The sequence below is a fragment of the Podarcis cretensis genome (genome assembly GCF_951804945.1).
Source record: "Podarcis cretensis genome assembly, chromosome: 1".
NCBI lineage: Eukaryota > Metazoa > Chordata > Lepidosauria > Squamata > Lacertidae > Podarcis > Podarcis cretensis.
The window spans coordinates 79,149,152-79,167,337 of NC_137170.1; the positions used below are offsets into that span (position 1 = coordinate 79,149,152).

The 18,186-nt window shown below is 43.3% G+C and overlaps 1 protein-coding gene across 7 annotated transcripts in view; it reads right to left on the bottom strand.

Annotated features, from left to right (window-relative positions):
- Positions 1-275: 275 nt before the first annotated feature.
- CRACR2B (calcium release activated channel regulator 2B) overlaps positions 276-18,186 on the bottom strand; it is a 42,876-nt gene continuing 24,965 nt past the window's right edge. For all 7 annotated transcript variants that reach the window (XM_079988143.1, XM_079988140.1, XM_079988141.1 and 4 more), the window contains 10 exons: positions 17,839-18,026; positions 16,209-16,280; positions 15,466-15,520; positions 9,628-9,915; positions 8,262-8,397; positions 7,206-7,287; positions 3,682-3,796; positions 2,782-2,889; positions 1,979-2,055; positions 276-490 (listed from right to left, as the gene is read on the bottom strand). In XM_079988143.1, the coding sequence (XP_079844269.1) occupies positions 406-490; positions 1,979-2,055; positions 2,782-2,889; positions 3,682-3,796; positions 7,206-7,287; positions 8,262-8,397; positions 9,628-9,915; positions 15,466-15,520; positions 16,209-16,280; positions 17,839-18,026 (1,206 nt within the window). In that variant the 3' untranslated portion in view covers positions 276-405. The remainder of the gene's footprint in view (positions 491-1,978; positions 2,056-2,781; positions 2,890-3,681; positions 3,797-7,205; positions 7,288-8,261; positions 8,398-9,627; positions 9,916-15,465; positions 15,521-16,208; positions 16,281-17,838; positions 18,027-18,186) is intronic.

Sequence of the window (18,186 nt, forward strand, 5' to 3'; positions counted from 1 at the left end):
AGCAGAAAGCTGGTACCACTCCACTCCAGTTAAGTCATTATCACTTTATTGTTGCACAACTCCATTGCAATAACTTACACTTGCATAACTCACATTGTTTCTGAGTGTAGTCTTGAGACACTGTGAAGCAGCTTGAATGGTTTTATAGGTAAGCCAATAATGCTGATCTATGAGCTGTGATTTGAAGCACTTCCCTAAAGCATTGCAAAAAAAGCAGGAGCGATTTGCAGCTGCGAAAGATGTCATGTCACTTTGATACAGCACTCTTTTCTTTCTTTCTTTTTTAAAAAGATCTTGACTCTTCCTTCAGTTCAATCACAGTTATCCCTATCTTCTTGCAGGGAGGGAGCCAACTCTGTGCTTTAGGCTGTTCTTTATTTTCTAACATATCCCTGAACGATTCTGTTACAAACAGCATCCCTTCCTCTTGTTGTACTCCTCCAGGTGCAATGCCTGCTCTCTCTGCTTGTCCTCATGTGCTGTCAGGATTCTGCAACACACACAAAATAGGAGGTCAGCACAGAAGGGAAGGAGTAAAGTAAGAGGCAGACAAATCTTGGCACTAATCTCAAATTGAGGGGGGAAGAAGCATACATTATCTCAGCATGAAAGGATGAGTACTCTAGCATCACACCGATAATCCAAAAAGCCAGACTAAGCTCACTGCTCCTTCAGAGACTTCCAGTGTACCTTAAAGCATCCAAGCCAATCCAAGCCAATCCAAATTCAAATCAAAGTGCATCTTTTGCAACTTATTTGGGAGCAATTTCTCCTGAACTTAATGGGACATACTTCAGAGTGTGCATGTATTTGTTTGGACTGCACATCATCTTGAATTCAAGTATTCTCAAACTGGCTTATGAGTTAATATGTGATATCTGCTGAGAGAAACAGACCTTTCTGGGGAATCTGCAAGTTAACCCAACAGGCAGAGCTGGCTCAGCCAGTAGACAGGGTGAGGGTGCTACCTCAGGCAGCAGAAGCCCCCTGAGGCAACACCCCCCCCCATGCACCCTGTCTGCCCTGCCGCCTCTGCCAGCAGTGGAGAAGCGCTTCCGCCATCAGTGTCGATTTCAGACAAGTTTGAGTCCATTTCCGGCAAGATCTTGCCTGAAAACACGCAAGATCTTGTGGAGTATATAAGATCTCACACAATTTTCAGTGAGATCTCACTGAATCAGCACCAATGGTGCTGCTGCTTCTCCACTAGTGCCAGATGTGGTAAGGTATGCAGTGGCAGCAGAGCGGGCTATGCAGGCAATGGCAGCAGGCAGCAGCCGGTATCGTGGTGGCAGTGGGAGTAGGAGTGGCAGCAGCGGCAGGGGAAGGCAGCACTTCCAACAGGACAGAGCTCCAGCATAGATCTGCTCCTGTCAGGAACTCCCAAGACAAAAACAAGAGACAGAACCTTAGCAAAGAATTAAGAACTTATGTAATCATTACATTGGCCATAGACATCCCCCACAATCCTTCCATTCCCCAAACACTAAAATGAAGTGCTAACATTCTGCCTGGTGAGATTGTGGTGGTGAAGCTCTATGGCAGGAGTTGTTAACCTGAAGGCCTCTAGATGTTACTGGACCCCCAGCTCCCATTGTTTCTGACCATTGGCCATGCTGGCTGGGGCTGATGGGATCCAACAGCATCTTGAGAGCCACATGTTCCCCAGCCCTGCTGTATGGTATCTGAGCATCTTGCAGTCTTTAATATATAATCCTACAGAGTATCCACCCTGTGATAAATGGAGTTTAACTAACATTTGCAGTGTGGCAGTGCTCAAAGCACACCGGGCAACTGCAAAACACAGAGGAAGAAATTATATCCACCCACTGGACTCTTACTGTTTAATTGGAACCAACACACTGCTATGTTTTGTCATCTGTTGCTGTTTAACCAGGACCAAGCCTAGCAACTTTGCTGCAAGTGGATGAGTGGCTTCTGCTCTTTTTCCAGTTTTATGGGAACTGTTTGCACATACCTTGCCATGTGCAGCATGGGCTCCTGAATGTTATAGCCAGTCCTTGCACTGCACTCATAGAAGGCAGCTTTATATTCCTGCAAAAAGAGGGAAAGAAGGCAGAAAGTAACTTCAATCAACAATTGTCAGAGTCTGCCACTGGAATCACATTTCCCCCCTTTCTTGCTATACCCATTAATATATTCAGGGTTAACCTTCCTGAACACTGAAGATACTCTGTCTTCCTAAAGGTTCCTTGCTATCTAATTCTCAATGAGGTACCTAATTTATGTGAGTCAAAACTCACTCACATTGAGTTCTTTTTGGTGGGGGCCATTCACAAAACCTTCAAAAGTCCAAGGTAACATTCTAAGGTTTGAATAAGTTTACTGCAAGAATGTTTGCACAGGAATGCTTGAGGCACAGAGGAAATTCACACATATCCCTGAGCAGCATGAATTTTCCTCCAGGTCCCTACTTCTCACATACCTGATTCTCATACTGTTCTGTTATGTCTGTAAAACACATTCATTCACCTCCCGGTGTCACCAACGCTTAACCCTAAACAGGTTTACTCTGAGATTGCAAGGAGACTGGCTTCCAAAGTGATGCCTTATGATCGACTTTTCCCAAGGCAGATCCTCTACCTTGAAATATTCATTCACTTCTTTCTGTATAGAACCATCCTAGAAAATATTTTCATGCGCAGAACAACTCCCTTAAGTATTTCCAAATATTATCATCAGTTACAGAAGATGCCATAAAGTTTGTTAGCAGTGAAGGAGATTGGTGTAAGGAGGAAAGGGAGATACAGAGAACCAGACCTTTGCCAGCCTTTCCCCCTCAGCCCTGGGGACTTTGGGTTCCTTTTTGTCTGCTGTATCCATTTTGTTTCCAACAAGAAATATCACTGCACCATCTTCAATTCCATCCTGAAGAAAAGAAGCCATAAGACATTGCTCAATGAAGCATGTGCTCATAATTAAGGAGAGAGAGGCTAATTCCTACACTTGAGTATAAGGGTACTTAGAGAACACCTGACCATTTTCAGTTTAGACAATAGCTAAGCAAGGTTCTAGAACCTAGTTAAATGGTGATCCATAAAGATTATGATTATTAGAATAACTTACATAGTGCCTTTCATTTTGAGAAGAAATATTAAGGTGGTTCAATCCGATTTGTGCTCTTAGGGATCTGAATAATTTGCATGTTCTGAATAAGGGACATTGGGGATAAACCTATCATATTTTTTATTTAAAGAAGAGTCAAGTTAATGCTTTGCCTCAATATTTTTTGGCATGCTTCAACTATAATTAAAGTCAATACTTGAGTATTGTTAAGGTTAGGCTACCTGCCAAGCAGAAAAGGCTCAATTTAAGGAAAGATTATTTTGCTAGCACCCTTCTCTTTCTCTATTAGCTCTCTCCTTTACTCAGGTTAGAGCCAACAGGGATCCCTCCTCAACCTTTCTCCAGATAGGCTAACTGCACAGCCACACATGCTCCCTCTTCCCTAAAGCTCCACAAGATTTCCAGCTCTCATCACCACCAGTTTGTTGCCCTGTTATCAAGACTCCTTGGGCCAGACTGTTGCTGTAAGGAGGACCATACTTGAATGGCTTGAATGGGGTGTGTCCACACACAGACACCATTTGCTAGTACCGTAGTATAAAAAAGAGAGGTAAAGACCAAGTTATCTGTGCTCCCTTCCAAGTTTATTCTGACCTGGATACAACTCATCCAGTTTCGGACCGCCATGAAGGAGCACTCTGCTGTGACGTCATACATGACCAGGATGCCATCCACTCTTCGGAAATACTGCTTGGTAATACTCTGGAATCTAATGCCAAACAAAATCTGAGAACCTTAAATGCATTCGTATGGCAGACATTCCACTACTCCTAACTGAACCTAGATGTGGCCTTCTTATTGCTAACCATTCAAAACAGAGGCTTGTCTCCACTTACAAAATGGTGTATGGAGCACATTCCAGACATTTCCTTTGGAAGGCTGAGACCTTAGAAGCAGCTTGGAAGAATCAAAGATTTCCAACTGGGTAAGGTGTTGGGTTACATGCTGACAACAGCTTCCCAAGCAGTGCTTGTGCCAAAACAGGAGGTATCACAAAGGAAAAGTTTTGAGAGGGCCATAACCCAATAGCGGAGTGTGCTTTGCAGGGAGAAGTTCCTAGGTTCAATTTCTGGCATGTTTCATTTCATTTCCTTTTAAAAATCAGACATCTACTTGAAACTCTGGGGAGCTACTGCCAGTCAAGAGTAGACCAGGGGCCCCAAATGTGATGACTGAGTGCATCTACAATAACCCTTTTCCCAGTTGAAATTAGACTTGAAGACAGCATTTGATTGCAACCAATATAATAGGTTGTGGTGTGTGCCCACAACAGTTTCTCCAGTTTGAAATGTTCCCAGAGATTGAAAAAAGGTTGGCAACTCCTGCCATAGGCAGTATTCAGCTAGCTATGCAAATAGTGTGTCCTGGCAAAAGGCAGCTTCCTGTGTACCTCCTAGCATTGAGGTTTGGCACCACTGTCGTTGGTCTTGTGCAACGGTTGCTGTGTCATCTGGACTGATCCTGCTGTTTCTCTCCCCCCTCCCACCAGCAGCAAAGAGCACAAGGAACGGCACAATCCTAAGGCGCTTGGATATAATCCAGGAGCACAATTTTTGCAAGCCTCTCATCAGTGGAAGTACTACAGCCACTGGCATGACTGTCATAAAACACCCTTAACTTGGAAGAGGTGCACCCATAAGAAGAAGGACCCTTGTGTTCACTTTGGAGATAGAGAAGATTCTGCTTTAAAACAAGGGTGGAGAAAACAGGTTTTAAAAAAGCAAGACTGTCTCAATGGCATGGGCCTGCATTTGACACTCAGTGTCACCTGTCGAACATCAAGGTTGTTTTTCTTTTCTTTTTTAATAATATTTATTAGCAGTTTAAAAATTACAAAAGAAAAGAAAAAGAATTAAACAAGACAATAAATACAATACAAAAACAAAAACACCCCACAACCCAAACCCTAAAACATTGAATCAACCAAACAAAACAAAAACAATTTAAAAACACATCCAATAATTTCCATATCATAACTTTCATTCACTTGTTTCAGCGACCTCCTCACACCTCCCTTTTTGTATTCCACTTCTGTTAATTGTTTCAGCAATTCCTTTCCATCTTCCTCTGTTTTCTGTCCTATAATTTATCTTAACATATTCTAACCTTGTTTTTTTCCCTTTAATACATTTACACTCTGTCTGTACCTAATTCCTTATAACATTTCTGCTAAAGCCATATAACTTCATTCCATCATTTTTCTAACATTCATTAATTTTACAATATTTCTGTAAATAATCTTTAAATTTTTTCCAGTCTTCTTCCACCGACTCTTCTCCCTGGTCATCAAGGTTGTTTTTCTTCCTGGCTTATTCCTATCTTGCTGAATCACAGCAACAGCTAATGAGTCTCCACAGAGTTTTACACTGCAGCAGATAGCTGCAAAACTAATGTAAATATTCCTCTACACACATTTTTGAGCTGGGTCGCTGCTCTCCCTTTAAATAATTATTTAGTTGAAAGGTAGGATATAGCCACTTAGTTGTTTTCACCCGCTTGTGGAGACTATCAGAGATCACAAAGAGGAATATATGATAACAACAAGAAGATGAGGAAAGTAACAAAGAGAAGATTGAAGATTGAACAGAACTGTGAATAATATTTGGACAGAACTGTGTACATTAAAGCAGCAGCAAGAGAGATGTTTGGATCCCTTTCTGAGCTCGAAGCATGGGTACCCCCAACAAAAATTTAAAATTTGGCTGTGTAATTTGGAATTAATGTGATTTGATTGGCCTGTTAATAAAAATTATTTAAAAAAAGAAGGAGGATATAGCCACTTAGGCAAAGAAGGGTCTGGATGTCGAGCCGGGTTGTCCCCATTGAATTTCCTGTAGAGTTGTGTGTCTCTACTCCTCTCCATTCTCTCAGCTGCTTAGAGTATGCCATTTCAGAAAAGTAGGTAGAAGGATACATGTTGAATTCTAACCCATCCCCCCACCAAAATCTCACAGCAAGTAGAAAGTTAGCATGCCAGCGAGAAAGGAGGCTAGAGTATGGTTACCAGATTTTTTTCAATGAATTCAGGGACCCCCCTTTTTTTTTTTTAGCTGAGTAGCAACAAGGAGTCAGTAGTGGGGATGGTGAGGCAAAAGACCCTGGGTCCAAGCACACATGCATATTGTATAAAGGTGCAAAGCCCTTCTTTCGCACCCTGTGAAACATAAATGCGCAGAGTTTTTTAAAAAACTGGGCAACGGCCAGCCGCCCACAACTCCCAAGCCTCCCCCATCAGTCAAAACAAAGGGGGAAGGGGGAAGGAGATCTGTACCGTCAGACGTCCCCGGTTCTCCTTCAGCAGTGGCAGTGGCAGTCAGCAGCCCGGAGCCCAGAGCCAGCCTGGTAGCGCAGTTGGCTCTGGCTGGCTTCAGGAGCTGCTTGCTGCCGTGGCGCCCACCATTTTTCCTCGCCTGAAGTCCCCATATGATGTGTTGCGCACAAGACACATCATATGGGGACTACCGGCGAGGAAAAATGGAGGGCGCCATAGCAGTGAGCAGCTCCTGAAGCCAGCCAGAGCCAACTGCGCTACCAGGCTGGCTCCAGGCTGCTGAGGCTGCTGCTGTCTGTCACCTTTCCCGGGGACAGATTTGCAAACCCTAGGCTAGAGGGCTTGTCCAAACATATGTGTATAAGAGAACAGCAGTATCATAAGGGGGAACCTTGGAGGAAATAAGTGCTGGGAGAGGGGAAGAAGCACACAACCTTTTGCCTTGCCCACTTCTTGGGTCCAAAACATTTCCTCAAGCTGCTTCTCCTCTGACCCCCACCCCCACCCCTCTGCTTCAAATTGCTCTCTCCCCAAGAGAAGTTTTGTTTTAAATGCCCACTCATACCTTGGTCATCAGGACTTGCTACACATGTTTGTGTGCAGCATACAGTACTTCCATTTATATAAAGAAAACTGTAAGTGGCCAGATTCCAAGAGTCTTACATGCAAAAAAAAAAAAAAAAAAAAAAAAGAACTGGATATGTGAAGTATTACACTAGTCAGTTATTGCTGTTAGTGTTCAAGAATATCTGGAAATTTTGGAAGAAGGTTCAAGTCTCCTTATACTGTATTATCACTGTGTGCTTTTAGGGCTCTTTACTGAACTAAATTGCACAGAATCCTTTACCTTTCCTGCCCAGCTGTATCCCATAGCTGCAAAACCACCTGTTTGTTGTCAACCATCAAGCTCTTCACCTGGTAATCAATGCCTGCAGGAGAAACAAGAGGAGTCTAAGGCCAGGATAGCACAGTGGGCAGAGCTGGACTTTGAATCTGGGAGTCCAGGTTAAGCATGTGTGACTTTGGGCTTGGGACGGGGCACCCTTAGCTGCAGTTTCCAGCAGTTAGAGGGGGGCAGTGAACTCCTTTGCAGTACAGCAGTGAAGAAGGTACCACAGAAAAGTCTGTAAAGCATAATCACAAATTAAAAGTTCTATAGAAAACGGTAGACGGTCAGGGCTGGGGGAAAATGGATGGGCTTGCAAATTGGTTCATTATTTATACAGTGTGGGCTGCAGGTTATTTTCTTGTCTGCTTGGAAAGCACGTGCAGCATCTGGTATGCTACCACAATTTGAAGTTAAAAGTCTTCCCAATGGCTATCAGTTAGTAGGGATTTGGGAGTTAATGCCTTTAAACGTTCTTAAGGCACTAAGACAGAAAGTAGCCACCATTTGCTCTTATCACCATCCCTCCACCAGTCCTCTCATCCATCCCCTACCCCTCCACTACCTGCCACAGAGCAAAGTTGTGGCAGGAGTCCCATGATCACAGCAGCAAAGGAGTAGACTTGACAAGAGGCCTGGTGAAAGAACAGACTAAATGCATCCTGCCATTGTGTCTTTTAGAGCATCGAAATATATATAAACCTTGCCTCTGACTGATTGGTTGTGATTTGAATTAGTCAGATCTTAGCACTTAGCTTGCCCTTATCCATTTGTAACTATTCCAAAAAACCCATTAAAAAAATCCTCAACATTAGTTGACTTTAAACATTATACCGCTAAAGGAATACATAGTGTGGAATATTGCCATGTTTACAGTAGTACTGAAAAGGGGGGGGGGGTTGTAGTTCACAAATATTTCTGCTGCAGAAGTTGTTGAGCACACGGCACAAGCCTCACTTAAGCACTTTTTAAATTCCCTTATGCCTCTCCTTTCTGCAGTTTGGGAGCCTCAGTTACCAATAGTTGAGCTGATCCCAGCCAGGAATCTATTGTAGCAGAAGTGATGGATGAAGGTGCTCTTGCCAACTCCGGAATTACCAAGAAACACTACTTTGAAGACACGGTCAAGAGAAGAACTAGCTGGCTCCAATATCTGGATGTAAAAGCCATTATCAAGATAAGAATGAAAAGGAAGAAGAAAAGTTTATAGAGCTAGGGTACAAATTGCATTTAAAACATGGGAAGGAACAGACAGTGGGAACACTAATATGAGCAAATTTATACCCATGTTCATATCTGCACAACCAGTTGCATAGACTGAGGCTATGTTCAGATATTATCCCCGCTTCTCACTACCTAGAAAGCATCTACATAAAGATCAGGAGCAATACTCAAGCTCACATGGTCCAGCAATTTTAACCTCGCACTATCAGGGAGATAATGTGTTTAAATAAATGTGGGATCTCCTGATCCAGTCATTCATGTCTCCCCTATAGTGAAGGGATGGCCTCTTCCCCATCTCACCTGGAGTACAAAATATCTGTACAGAGCCTGTGACTATTCAACTAGCTGAAAAAGTTTTCAGACTATACCATATGGGAGGAAGCAAAGACTGAAGAGCAATTTTAAAAATATCCGCCTGCTTTGCAACATTTGGCCCTGAATAGATACAGGAGGTAAACAAAAATTTCCAAAGGTTTTGCTGATGGATTTTCTTGTTTTTCTCCTTAGCATTTAGCATTTCTGTTCAGTGTCACTTCAAAATTAAAAAATATAATTGCTACCAGGAATATAATATGCATATTAGTGCGGGAAGCTAATTGTCATGTCCCTGGCCCTAAACGATTCTTGGAAGATTGAATCAATTGAGGCTGTGGCTGCTATACTGATTGCTGAAGGACAGAACGAGGCTACCAATTCTGAACCCAGGGGTGATGGTTGTCAACCTGTGGACCCTAAACACAGGGAACTTCATGGCCACTCCCATGAGCCTGATTCAGGCAAGGAACCAAGTACATCCCATTCCACAATGCCTACCACTGTCAGATGCAGAAGGACTCATCTCCAGGCCAGGAGGTCCTCATTTTAAAAAGTCACAGGCAGGGAAGTAGACAGGAGAGGTAGGTAACTTGGGCTATAGGAGTTATAAGGTTGCAGTCAAGCTTCAGCTTTTTCCTGAGCAAGTTGCTCACTTGGAGCTCTCCAAGGTACTGAAATGCCACTCTTCCTTCCTATACCCCAGCGTGACCTGTGGACTTCAACTTGAAGTCAGGACGGGCCATTTAGTATACACAAAAAAGCCCACAAATGATTCAAGATTCAATGACAACAAAAAGACAATACATAAGGTTAGTATTCCCCACCCCCCGCCAGCTAGACTCACCACAGTTTCATTACCAATGGGCAGCCTTCTTGGTGATAAACAAAGATAATTAGGTCTGTTGGTCTTTTCTCTCTGGAATGTGCTGGTCTTCATCAGAGACTTTGGCTTCCCAACATTTCCTGCTGTTTCCTGCCTCTCTGTTTTCCTAAGAACCGCATATTCCTCCACAGATGAATTGATTCCTCTTCCCTGCTTCAAACTGGCAGTGTTGGTCAGGAAGAGTTTACAGTTTTTCTCTTCCAAATAAAAATCTTTTGGCAGGACAAGAGGAGTACTTCCTGGAGCAAGCTGCCTGTGCCAAGGCACACAAACGATGGGAACAAATGTCCAAAAGCATCAGCACAATCAACATCAGCATTTACAGAAAACTTACTCACACTTTCATGTAACGTCAGCACTGATGAGGACAGGAAACCAACAGTCTTAAAATGTGAGGAGGGAGGAGAGGAGCAGCAGGTATATCAACGGGTTCCAGAATCCTTAAGGCATATTATCCACACTAAAAATGTATGCTGGTTTTTAAATTAGTTTTGCCTCTTGGGACTCCACTAGATGGGACACTGAGAATTGTACTTTTGGAGGGGCTCTAAGAAGTGTCAACACCCACAGAAATGAATGCATGAACAAAACAAATGAACAATTAACATGTGGAGGTGTGGACAGGGCCAGAGGCAATGCTCATAATTTTTGGCAAACTACCTTGATTATCCAATATGCCTATCTAGTTATGCTCTATATTTACATATTACCATCCCAAAAGAGGCCAAAGCTGCTCACATAGTTCAGAAATGTGTGAAATAACTTTGCTTATGGTGTTCTGTCCCTCCTCTCTAAATGCATGCAATGTAGGAAACTTGAGGGTGTGTATATGTTGAATCTCCTTGTTATCAAAATTAGACTCACCCCCTCCTACCCACCTACAGTCTCATTCAGTCACCAGTGCCCCACAGTCCCAAGTTCATCAAAGGGCAATTCCCCAAGGACACCCACTGCCTCAACCTTTGTTTGGTTGAAGAGGAGAAAGGGAGAGAACAGTGTGACCCAACAGACCGACTGTGGTGACTACAGACCGACAGCATGCAGTGGGACACAACACAACATATTCAACTCTGACCGTTTGACTGGCTTCTCCTCCGCTAGGTATTTGCCTATCGCTGACCCCTTCTTCAAGAGAGGTCTTTTGCTTTCAAGTGCCTGAAAATTAGAGAGAGCAATTTGGAATCTGTCATCTAAGTAAATTAAGAAAAAACAACCACCATGTCACTTTGGGAGAGGCTCTCCAACAGTTAGTCAAGATTACCCCAGGAGCTGCCATTTTGCGGCTGATGAAAGATGAAAAGGTTTTTCAGTTTTGGGTTTGGCATACAGAAAGTACTCAACTTACTTCAGTACCCCACTTGTTATTTATATTTAAAATTTAAATTCCAATAACAAAGAATGCATTCTCAGGATGAAAGTACTTCCCAGCTTTAAAATGCATCCCAGAGATGTAACAGTTCTGCACCCTGCTTCCAAAGTTGTGCGGATCGCTCACAACAGATCAATCATAATGGGACATTTATTGTGCTGAATACGGTTTAGAATGATGAATGGAAAGATTATTCATAAATATATCAGTTTTTTCATTCAAGTGGGTTTTATTGTGTGCTTTGGGCAGACTCAGAACCCAGTCTTAACCATCTGATTGGACCTCTAAATGGTCTGTCATAATACAGTCATACAAAAGAAACACTTTGGCATGGAATATGAGCACGCAATGGAACATGAGCACGAAAGAGGCAATTGTTTCCGGCTGTTTCTCTAGCTCTTGCCAGCTTTTATTGGCTCAGTGTAACATTGGCATTTAAAAACAGACGATAAAGAAACATTGCATTGCAATGACAGAACACACAAGCATGAAATATTTGATGAGAACGATAACAGGGTGCATGGCATTTTATTATGGAAGTCTGGATCACAGGCTCACATTCCAACAACAGCATGAATTTTGCAGTATTTTGCCATCACAATATTTGTCGTAAACACATACCAAAGACACATATACTGTAACTAGACCCGTGAATGAATGGGTTGTACCTGGAGACCAGTTCCTAGACTTCTGGAAGGTGCATGCAGGTTTCTCATTAAGGGACACACAAGGGACCAGATTGTACATGGCATGCAACTCCCTCCAAAACTTGTGGATGTATGGACTTGGGGAAACTCAGTTTCCATTCATAACACACAGCGGTACAACCAAGCGCAGTACAAAATGCAGCTCAAGGCACGATGTTTCCAAATATCAATTTCAAAATTAACTTCAGAATGTTTAGGGTGGTAATCCGGATTAATGAACAACTGGGGACCTGAAGGGATTGGCAGAGGAAAAGAAGATGCAAGGACCCAAGTAGTCCTCTGCAGCCTTGGAACTTGTAAAGGTATCAGCAGAGTTTCCACACTGTGCTTCAACTGTCCTAGTTTTGCACAGTATCTCAGGGCCTTACTAGAGTAAACGTTGGAAAACTCTTTCGAAATGCTTTTAGAAGCATCTGTGAGCAAATTAGACTAGGACTGGAGTGCCTGATTGCTTGGTCCAATCTGAGAACTCAGATGTGCCCACTGCGATCTCTTCAAAAGGATGAGGCAGGGGGCAAATCACCTGCTGGATCAATATCTTAGCTGCACTTCGCCATGCAAGGCACCTGCTGTGCCTTTTAACTCTTGTCTTGCCTATGTACTGTGCTGACTGAAGCAGTAAAGATTTTGGCAGAAACCGAAATCAAAGTTCAAGCTCTTCATCCAGCAGGACATTTCCTCCCATTTACGTGTGCATGGATCCACTCAGATCTCTTCCATGTTTCGTCTAGTTTGGCCTTCTCCCTCACAGTGCCAAATGATTTCCAGTGCTGCCATTCATTGCATAAACAGTCTTGGCGTATTTAGAAGATTTTAATACTTCACTATTGCAAGGTCTCCCTGTTATATGTTGAAGCAGACTTGGAAATATGTCTTGCAGCGCTGGCAAACTGTCATAAACCTGCAGGCAAGAACAAGCCAGATATCTCTCCTACAGAACGATGCACTGTTAAACTCTGGCAACCTGATTGGTCCATCATTATGTCACAGTGAATGAAGACTGGTACTGACTACCAACCAGGAATCTCTAGCTAAAAAACAGTACAGTTGCAAATCTAACAACAACAGAAACATCAGGCTAGGAAGGCCCTTCAGGCTTTAAAACCAAAAACCTCACCAGATCTACATTATGCCAGTATACCCCAAGTGTGCATTGGAGTTTGTGCTCTTCTCTATCTTAGAAAAGCAACAGCCTGCAGATGCTCCAACAGACAGACACAAGCATTGCAGTCTTGGACAAAAGAGAAATATACAAAGGGCCCATCATCAAGAGACTTCAAGACAGGAAGTTGCTGCTGCATCAGCAGACTTCTTTTCTCCTTGATAATTCTCTTTGATGGTAGAAAAAGCCTTCTAGAAACACCATACTTTTTAAAACTAAGGCAAACAGACATATTTTGTTTTTTCCTTTTCTACTACGCATTCTTGCAATGGAAAGATTGCTGCAAATTGCAGTTAGCATGAGCAGATATCAAGTGTGTGTGTGTGTGTGTGTGTGTGTGTGTGTGTGTGTGTGTGTGTGTGGCTGTGTGTGCATATATAGTTGACAGGAACATAATGCAACATATTTTTTCCACTAGAAAAATTAGAACTCAACTTCCTTCATTCCAGTCCCTCCAGCATAGTTGTAGTTGGTACATCTTGATACAAGACTGAGGTTCAGAAAAAAGGAGGGAATGTTTAAAAAAACAGAAACAAATAAGGATCCTTTTTTCCATTAACTGAAGGTTTACATTTTACTTCAAGAGTCTGATGTGCTAACTCTAACCCATGCAACCTGCCTTTATGCAAGCGCAGTCCACAGTATTATATTATTTGTTTCTGCACTAAACCAGTTTTTTAAATCTGCAGAATGACTGTATGCAGATCAAAAGCTTGCTCTTTTTGAATTCCCACATCAGATGCAATCTGCATGAAGAGTGGTGGGTGCCTTTCTTTCCTGCATCCAACAGAACCTCCATCTCATTAATATTTACTTTTCAAAGAGGATCAGACAACAAAAGCCATTGTAGCTTGCCTGGAGCCCATATTCCACTAGAGAACAGAGATAGCAGACTGTCAAAGGGACAATCCAGCGGCTACTTTGACATGTGAAGAAAAACCAATTTATGTCCATATGAAGTCTCTCCACGTCCCTCCATGCCATACTGTAAATTGCTTTCAATGCGACCCCACTCAACGTATCCCATGGTGCAGAATGAATGGGATGCTCTTCAAAAAAGACATTAAAGTGCCAAATGGGATCTGAGAACTCACTGCATTGCTCTCTCTGAACTGCAACTGCAGAAGACATTTCTCCCTGTTGCTTCTGCTGCATTTAATGATCTCGTTGAGACTACGGAGATCACATGCCCCCAGATTCATCTGGAGATGCAGCCACAGGCCTAGTAATCAGAAAGATGAGTTGTGGGACAGCCGGAGAGGCAGCCCACTCATAAGGCAAGGTAAAGAAGCCTCCTCTGGTGGTGGAAACACAAAAGACGGCGCCCCACCGGATCTTCGCCTGCCCCACCACTTCCACTGCAGCTGGAACGCTCCCTTCTAGGCGAGTGGGAGGGGAGAGGCCTGCAGCAAAGCTTTGTAGAACAGCTCACACTTGCTCAGCTTTGCAGTTGCTCTCTCTCCACTCCTAGGTAAGCAAGGCTTCAGTGGGGAGGCAGCAGCAGTGTGTGTTGGGGAGGGACACCTCGTTTCACCCTCAGATGGCGAAACAGGATGGGCCACCCATGGACAGACAGGTGCACAGATGTTTGCACAATCATACCCAAAGACTAGAACATTGCACTGGAAACTTCCCTCTCCTTTTTACACAAAAACATACATAGCAGCTTCAATAAAAACATTCCTACACCCTATGCTTGTACAACACTAAAGACTAGATAGCTGATCAGCACACTCCCCTCCCCCCTTTATACTTCATTCCTGCCCTGCATTTGTGGAGCAGGGAAATCAGCAGCAAGAGGTCACATGTCACAGTGGAAACAAAAATGTCTTCTTTTGGCTCATCTTCACATTTTGGTTGTCTGCCTCGCTGGTCTACGATCAAATCTACTAAGTGGTATGTTTCGTGGACGTTACATCTCTCCTACCAAAACCAAACTGCCCAGGGATGGAAAAGGCCCATTCCAGGAGCAGGCCAAATTAAGAGGCAGAAACAGACAAAAAGACATCTTGTTTTCAGTCTCTTAATTGTGGGCTGCATGACAATGGAAGCCTAGAAGGATATAGGCACAAGGTGATATAGTAGAAGAACTATAGGCTGGAATGAGGCAAGGTAGTTCCAAAGATGAATTCCAGACTACTCTGCAGAATTGTGGTGGTGGGAAGAGAAAGAACGTAACTGGGCCTTCTCCAAGCTGGGTGGCAATGGCTCAGCCTTAAAACATGGAGGTCCAGCTACGGTTCCTCTGAATGGAAGCCTTAGTGTACAAAGTTCAAGATGTGCAAAAGATTTTCTCCCCCTCCAGGTTGGAGGGACACCCAACTGTAAACGCTTTCTTGTAGAGTCAGGAGCCAGCAGTCCTTATTGCCCCCTTTGTAATTGCCTGGTTTAAAAATGTGCAGCTCTCTCTTAAAAATAATAATAATAAGTCCACATGCAGGCACTACAGGGTTTCTCAGTCAATGCCCACCCTGTAAATGAAATGACCCCAAGTGATGGCAACAACAGCAAGCTGCAAAGGGGAGGCGACGAGGGATTAGAATTTTCTTTCTCAGACTAACCAGCTTCTTGGCTTCAAAGGCATCTCTCTCATCTCGCAGCTTCTTGTTCATCTCTCTGCTCCAAAGGAAAGAAAGACACACAGAGGTAAGCGGTAGCTGTTGCTCTACACATACTATGGTAGGGAACTAACAATCCTCAAAGAGAAGTGAGAAAGGGGAAGACACCACTCCTTTTCGCAACCACAAATCCCCATTCAGGTTTCACAGAAGCTTCATGTGGCCTAAATCTTCACTGCAGAAATTGCTTTGGTGCTGCTCTCAGACATTACAGTGGTACCTCGGGATGTGAACGGGATCCATTCCAGAGCCCTGTTTGCATCCTGAACACAACATAAGATGCGACGGCGCGTCTGCGCGTGTTGCCGCTTCCGCGCATGACGTCATTTTGAGCGTCTGCGCATGCACGAGCGGCGAAACCTGGAAGTAACGCGCTCCATTCCTTCTGGGTTGCCGTGGAGCACAACTCGAATGCGCTCAACCCAAAGCACATTCAACCCGAGGTATGACTGTACTTTAGCACCATCTATTGCCACTGGGGACCTGAATCACCCAAAGCACTGGCCCCTGTACAGCTTGCTGCTTAGGTCAAGTGGCAGCCCTGTGGGTCTGGCCAATTCTGCTGGTTTTGTTTGAATAGCTGACACAACACTAAGGAGCTTTTTTATTCTATACCTCCCTATACATGTGAACAAGCCCTCAAGGCAGATGGTGAAGAGCAGATGTCAAGATGCCCCCACCTTTACCTGAGCAGTTCCAGTTGTCGCAGGAGGCTTTTCTTTTCTTTCTGCATATTCTTAGAGACTCTGAATACATCCCTACATTTAAAAGGGGAAGGGAGGGTTAATGTTTTAAGGGCTCCAAGTTTTGTCCTGTGCAAACGTTGATAATATGACCCAAATGCCAAAGCTTCTGGCAGCAATCAAGGGCAGAGGGTGGACTAATTAAATTAACACTGGGTTAGGAGCTGACTCCCATTCTTGCTCTCCATGACTTGCTGATGCAAAATATCATTCTCTTGGTTTCCAAGGGAAATTCCAGCTGAGGACCAAATTTACACGCACACTTTTTGCACCCACCACACTGCTCTGCTCCCCAATCACTCCACCTCCCAAAGCAGCCTTTCCTGTTAAAAATGATCCATTAGTCTATGTTTGCATACAGTTCAAAATAAGAAAAAGAATGTCAACTGTGCATACTGCATATTTAAGTTAAAATGCCTACATCAGCTCTAGATTTTTTAAAATTATTATTACTAAAAACACCACCACTGTACCATTTGGGACTTTGTATCTGAGAAGAAAAGGTGGCAGAAGATCTACCTACTGGGATCTAATTGTTCTGCAGATGTTACGTCCAAATTCTTATCCCGGTTTATAACTGAAGTCATGTTTTGGCCAATTCAGTATTAGAAAGTAGATTTACTCTTCAATAAAGCAAAAGGTTGCCCAATTTGCAGTGACATCATACATTCTGAACAGTAATCTGACTGATTGCTGTGGAGATCAGTGTTATTGTTTGCCACATTGTTTGTTCTCAGACTGGTAGGAGCCGTGGTTTTGACAATACAAGATTTGGATTGACCTTTTATGGTGAATTGCTGTGGGGCTTGCTTTCCGAGCCGTTTCTATCATGGTCTTCTAGGAAATGTAACCAGGAAAATGATTTTTATCTCTAGTTTATACAGAGCAGGGATAGCCAATGCGCTACCTTCCAGATATCGTTGGACTCCATCTCCCATCATCCCTAATCATTGTCCATGCTGACTGGGGCTGATGGGAACTGGAGTCCAAGAACATCTAAATGGCACAACGTTAGCTACTCCTGACAGAGAGAAAAGAAATCATGTTACTATCTCAAGGCCACACAGGAAGTAGATTTGTGGAAGAGAATAAAAACATCATGCAGGTTCTAATCCTTTAACTCAGTCCTGGAAGCTAGAAAGTGTTCATACTTACAGACCCTCTTTAATTTTATTTCATAAAAATAATGTAACACTTGATTGTAAAACAACAACAACAACAACAACCTCAAGGTGGTTGTCTACATATCTGGGTAAGGCTTGCCTAAACAAAAACACTTTTAGCAGGCACTGAAAAGAGTACAATGAAGGGACCTGCCTGATGTCAATAGTCAGAGAGTTCAAAAATGTAGGTGCTGCCACACCAAAAGATCATTTTTTTACAAATACAGCCCAGGTATTATGTGGCGCCTGAAAATAGTGCCAGTACTGCAGTTTGCAGTAGCCACATATTATTGCTATTCATTTCTACATTCTGTAGTCCCACTGATTAACTAATTAGCGTAAACCAGCATTGCACAGCAAAAGCAACTGGCACTTTTCATTGCATGTTCTACAGCCCCACCCCAACACACCTGTTTTTCTGTTCCTGCTCTAGCTGGGCTTCTTTCTGCAGCTGTTGCAGGTGACCTCGGGCTACCTCCAGCTCCCATTTGCTTCTCTCCAGTTGGTCCAGGAGATTGTCGTTCAAGATTTTCAGCCTCTCATTTTGCACCCGCATTTCCAGCTGCTCTGAGCTCTGGGACTGCAACTGATGTTCCAGCTAAAAATATGTAAGAAATCAAGATGAACAGATCTGAAAAACCAAAAGTACAAAGGCATCAGTAGCCAGTGTCTGCAAGTAGCTTTGAGCTGTAGGGGAGGCAGAAGAAGAATATCTTAAATTAAAAAAAAAGTTGTACAAAGGAAAACAGAAAGCAGAG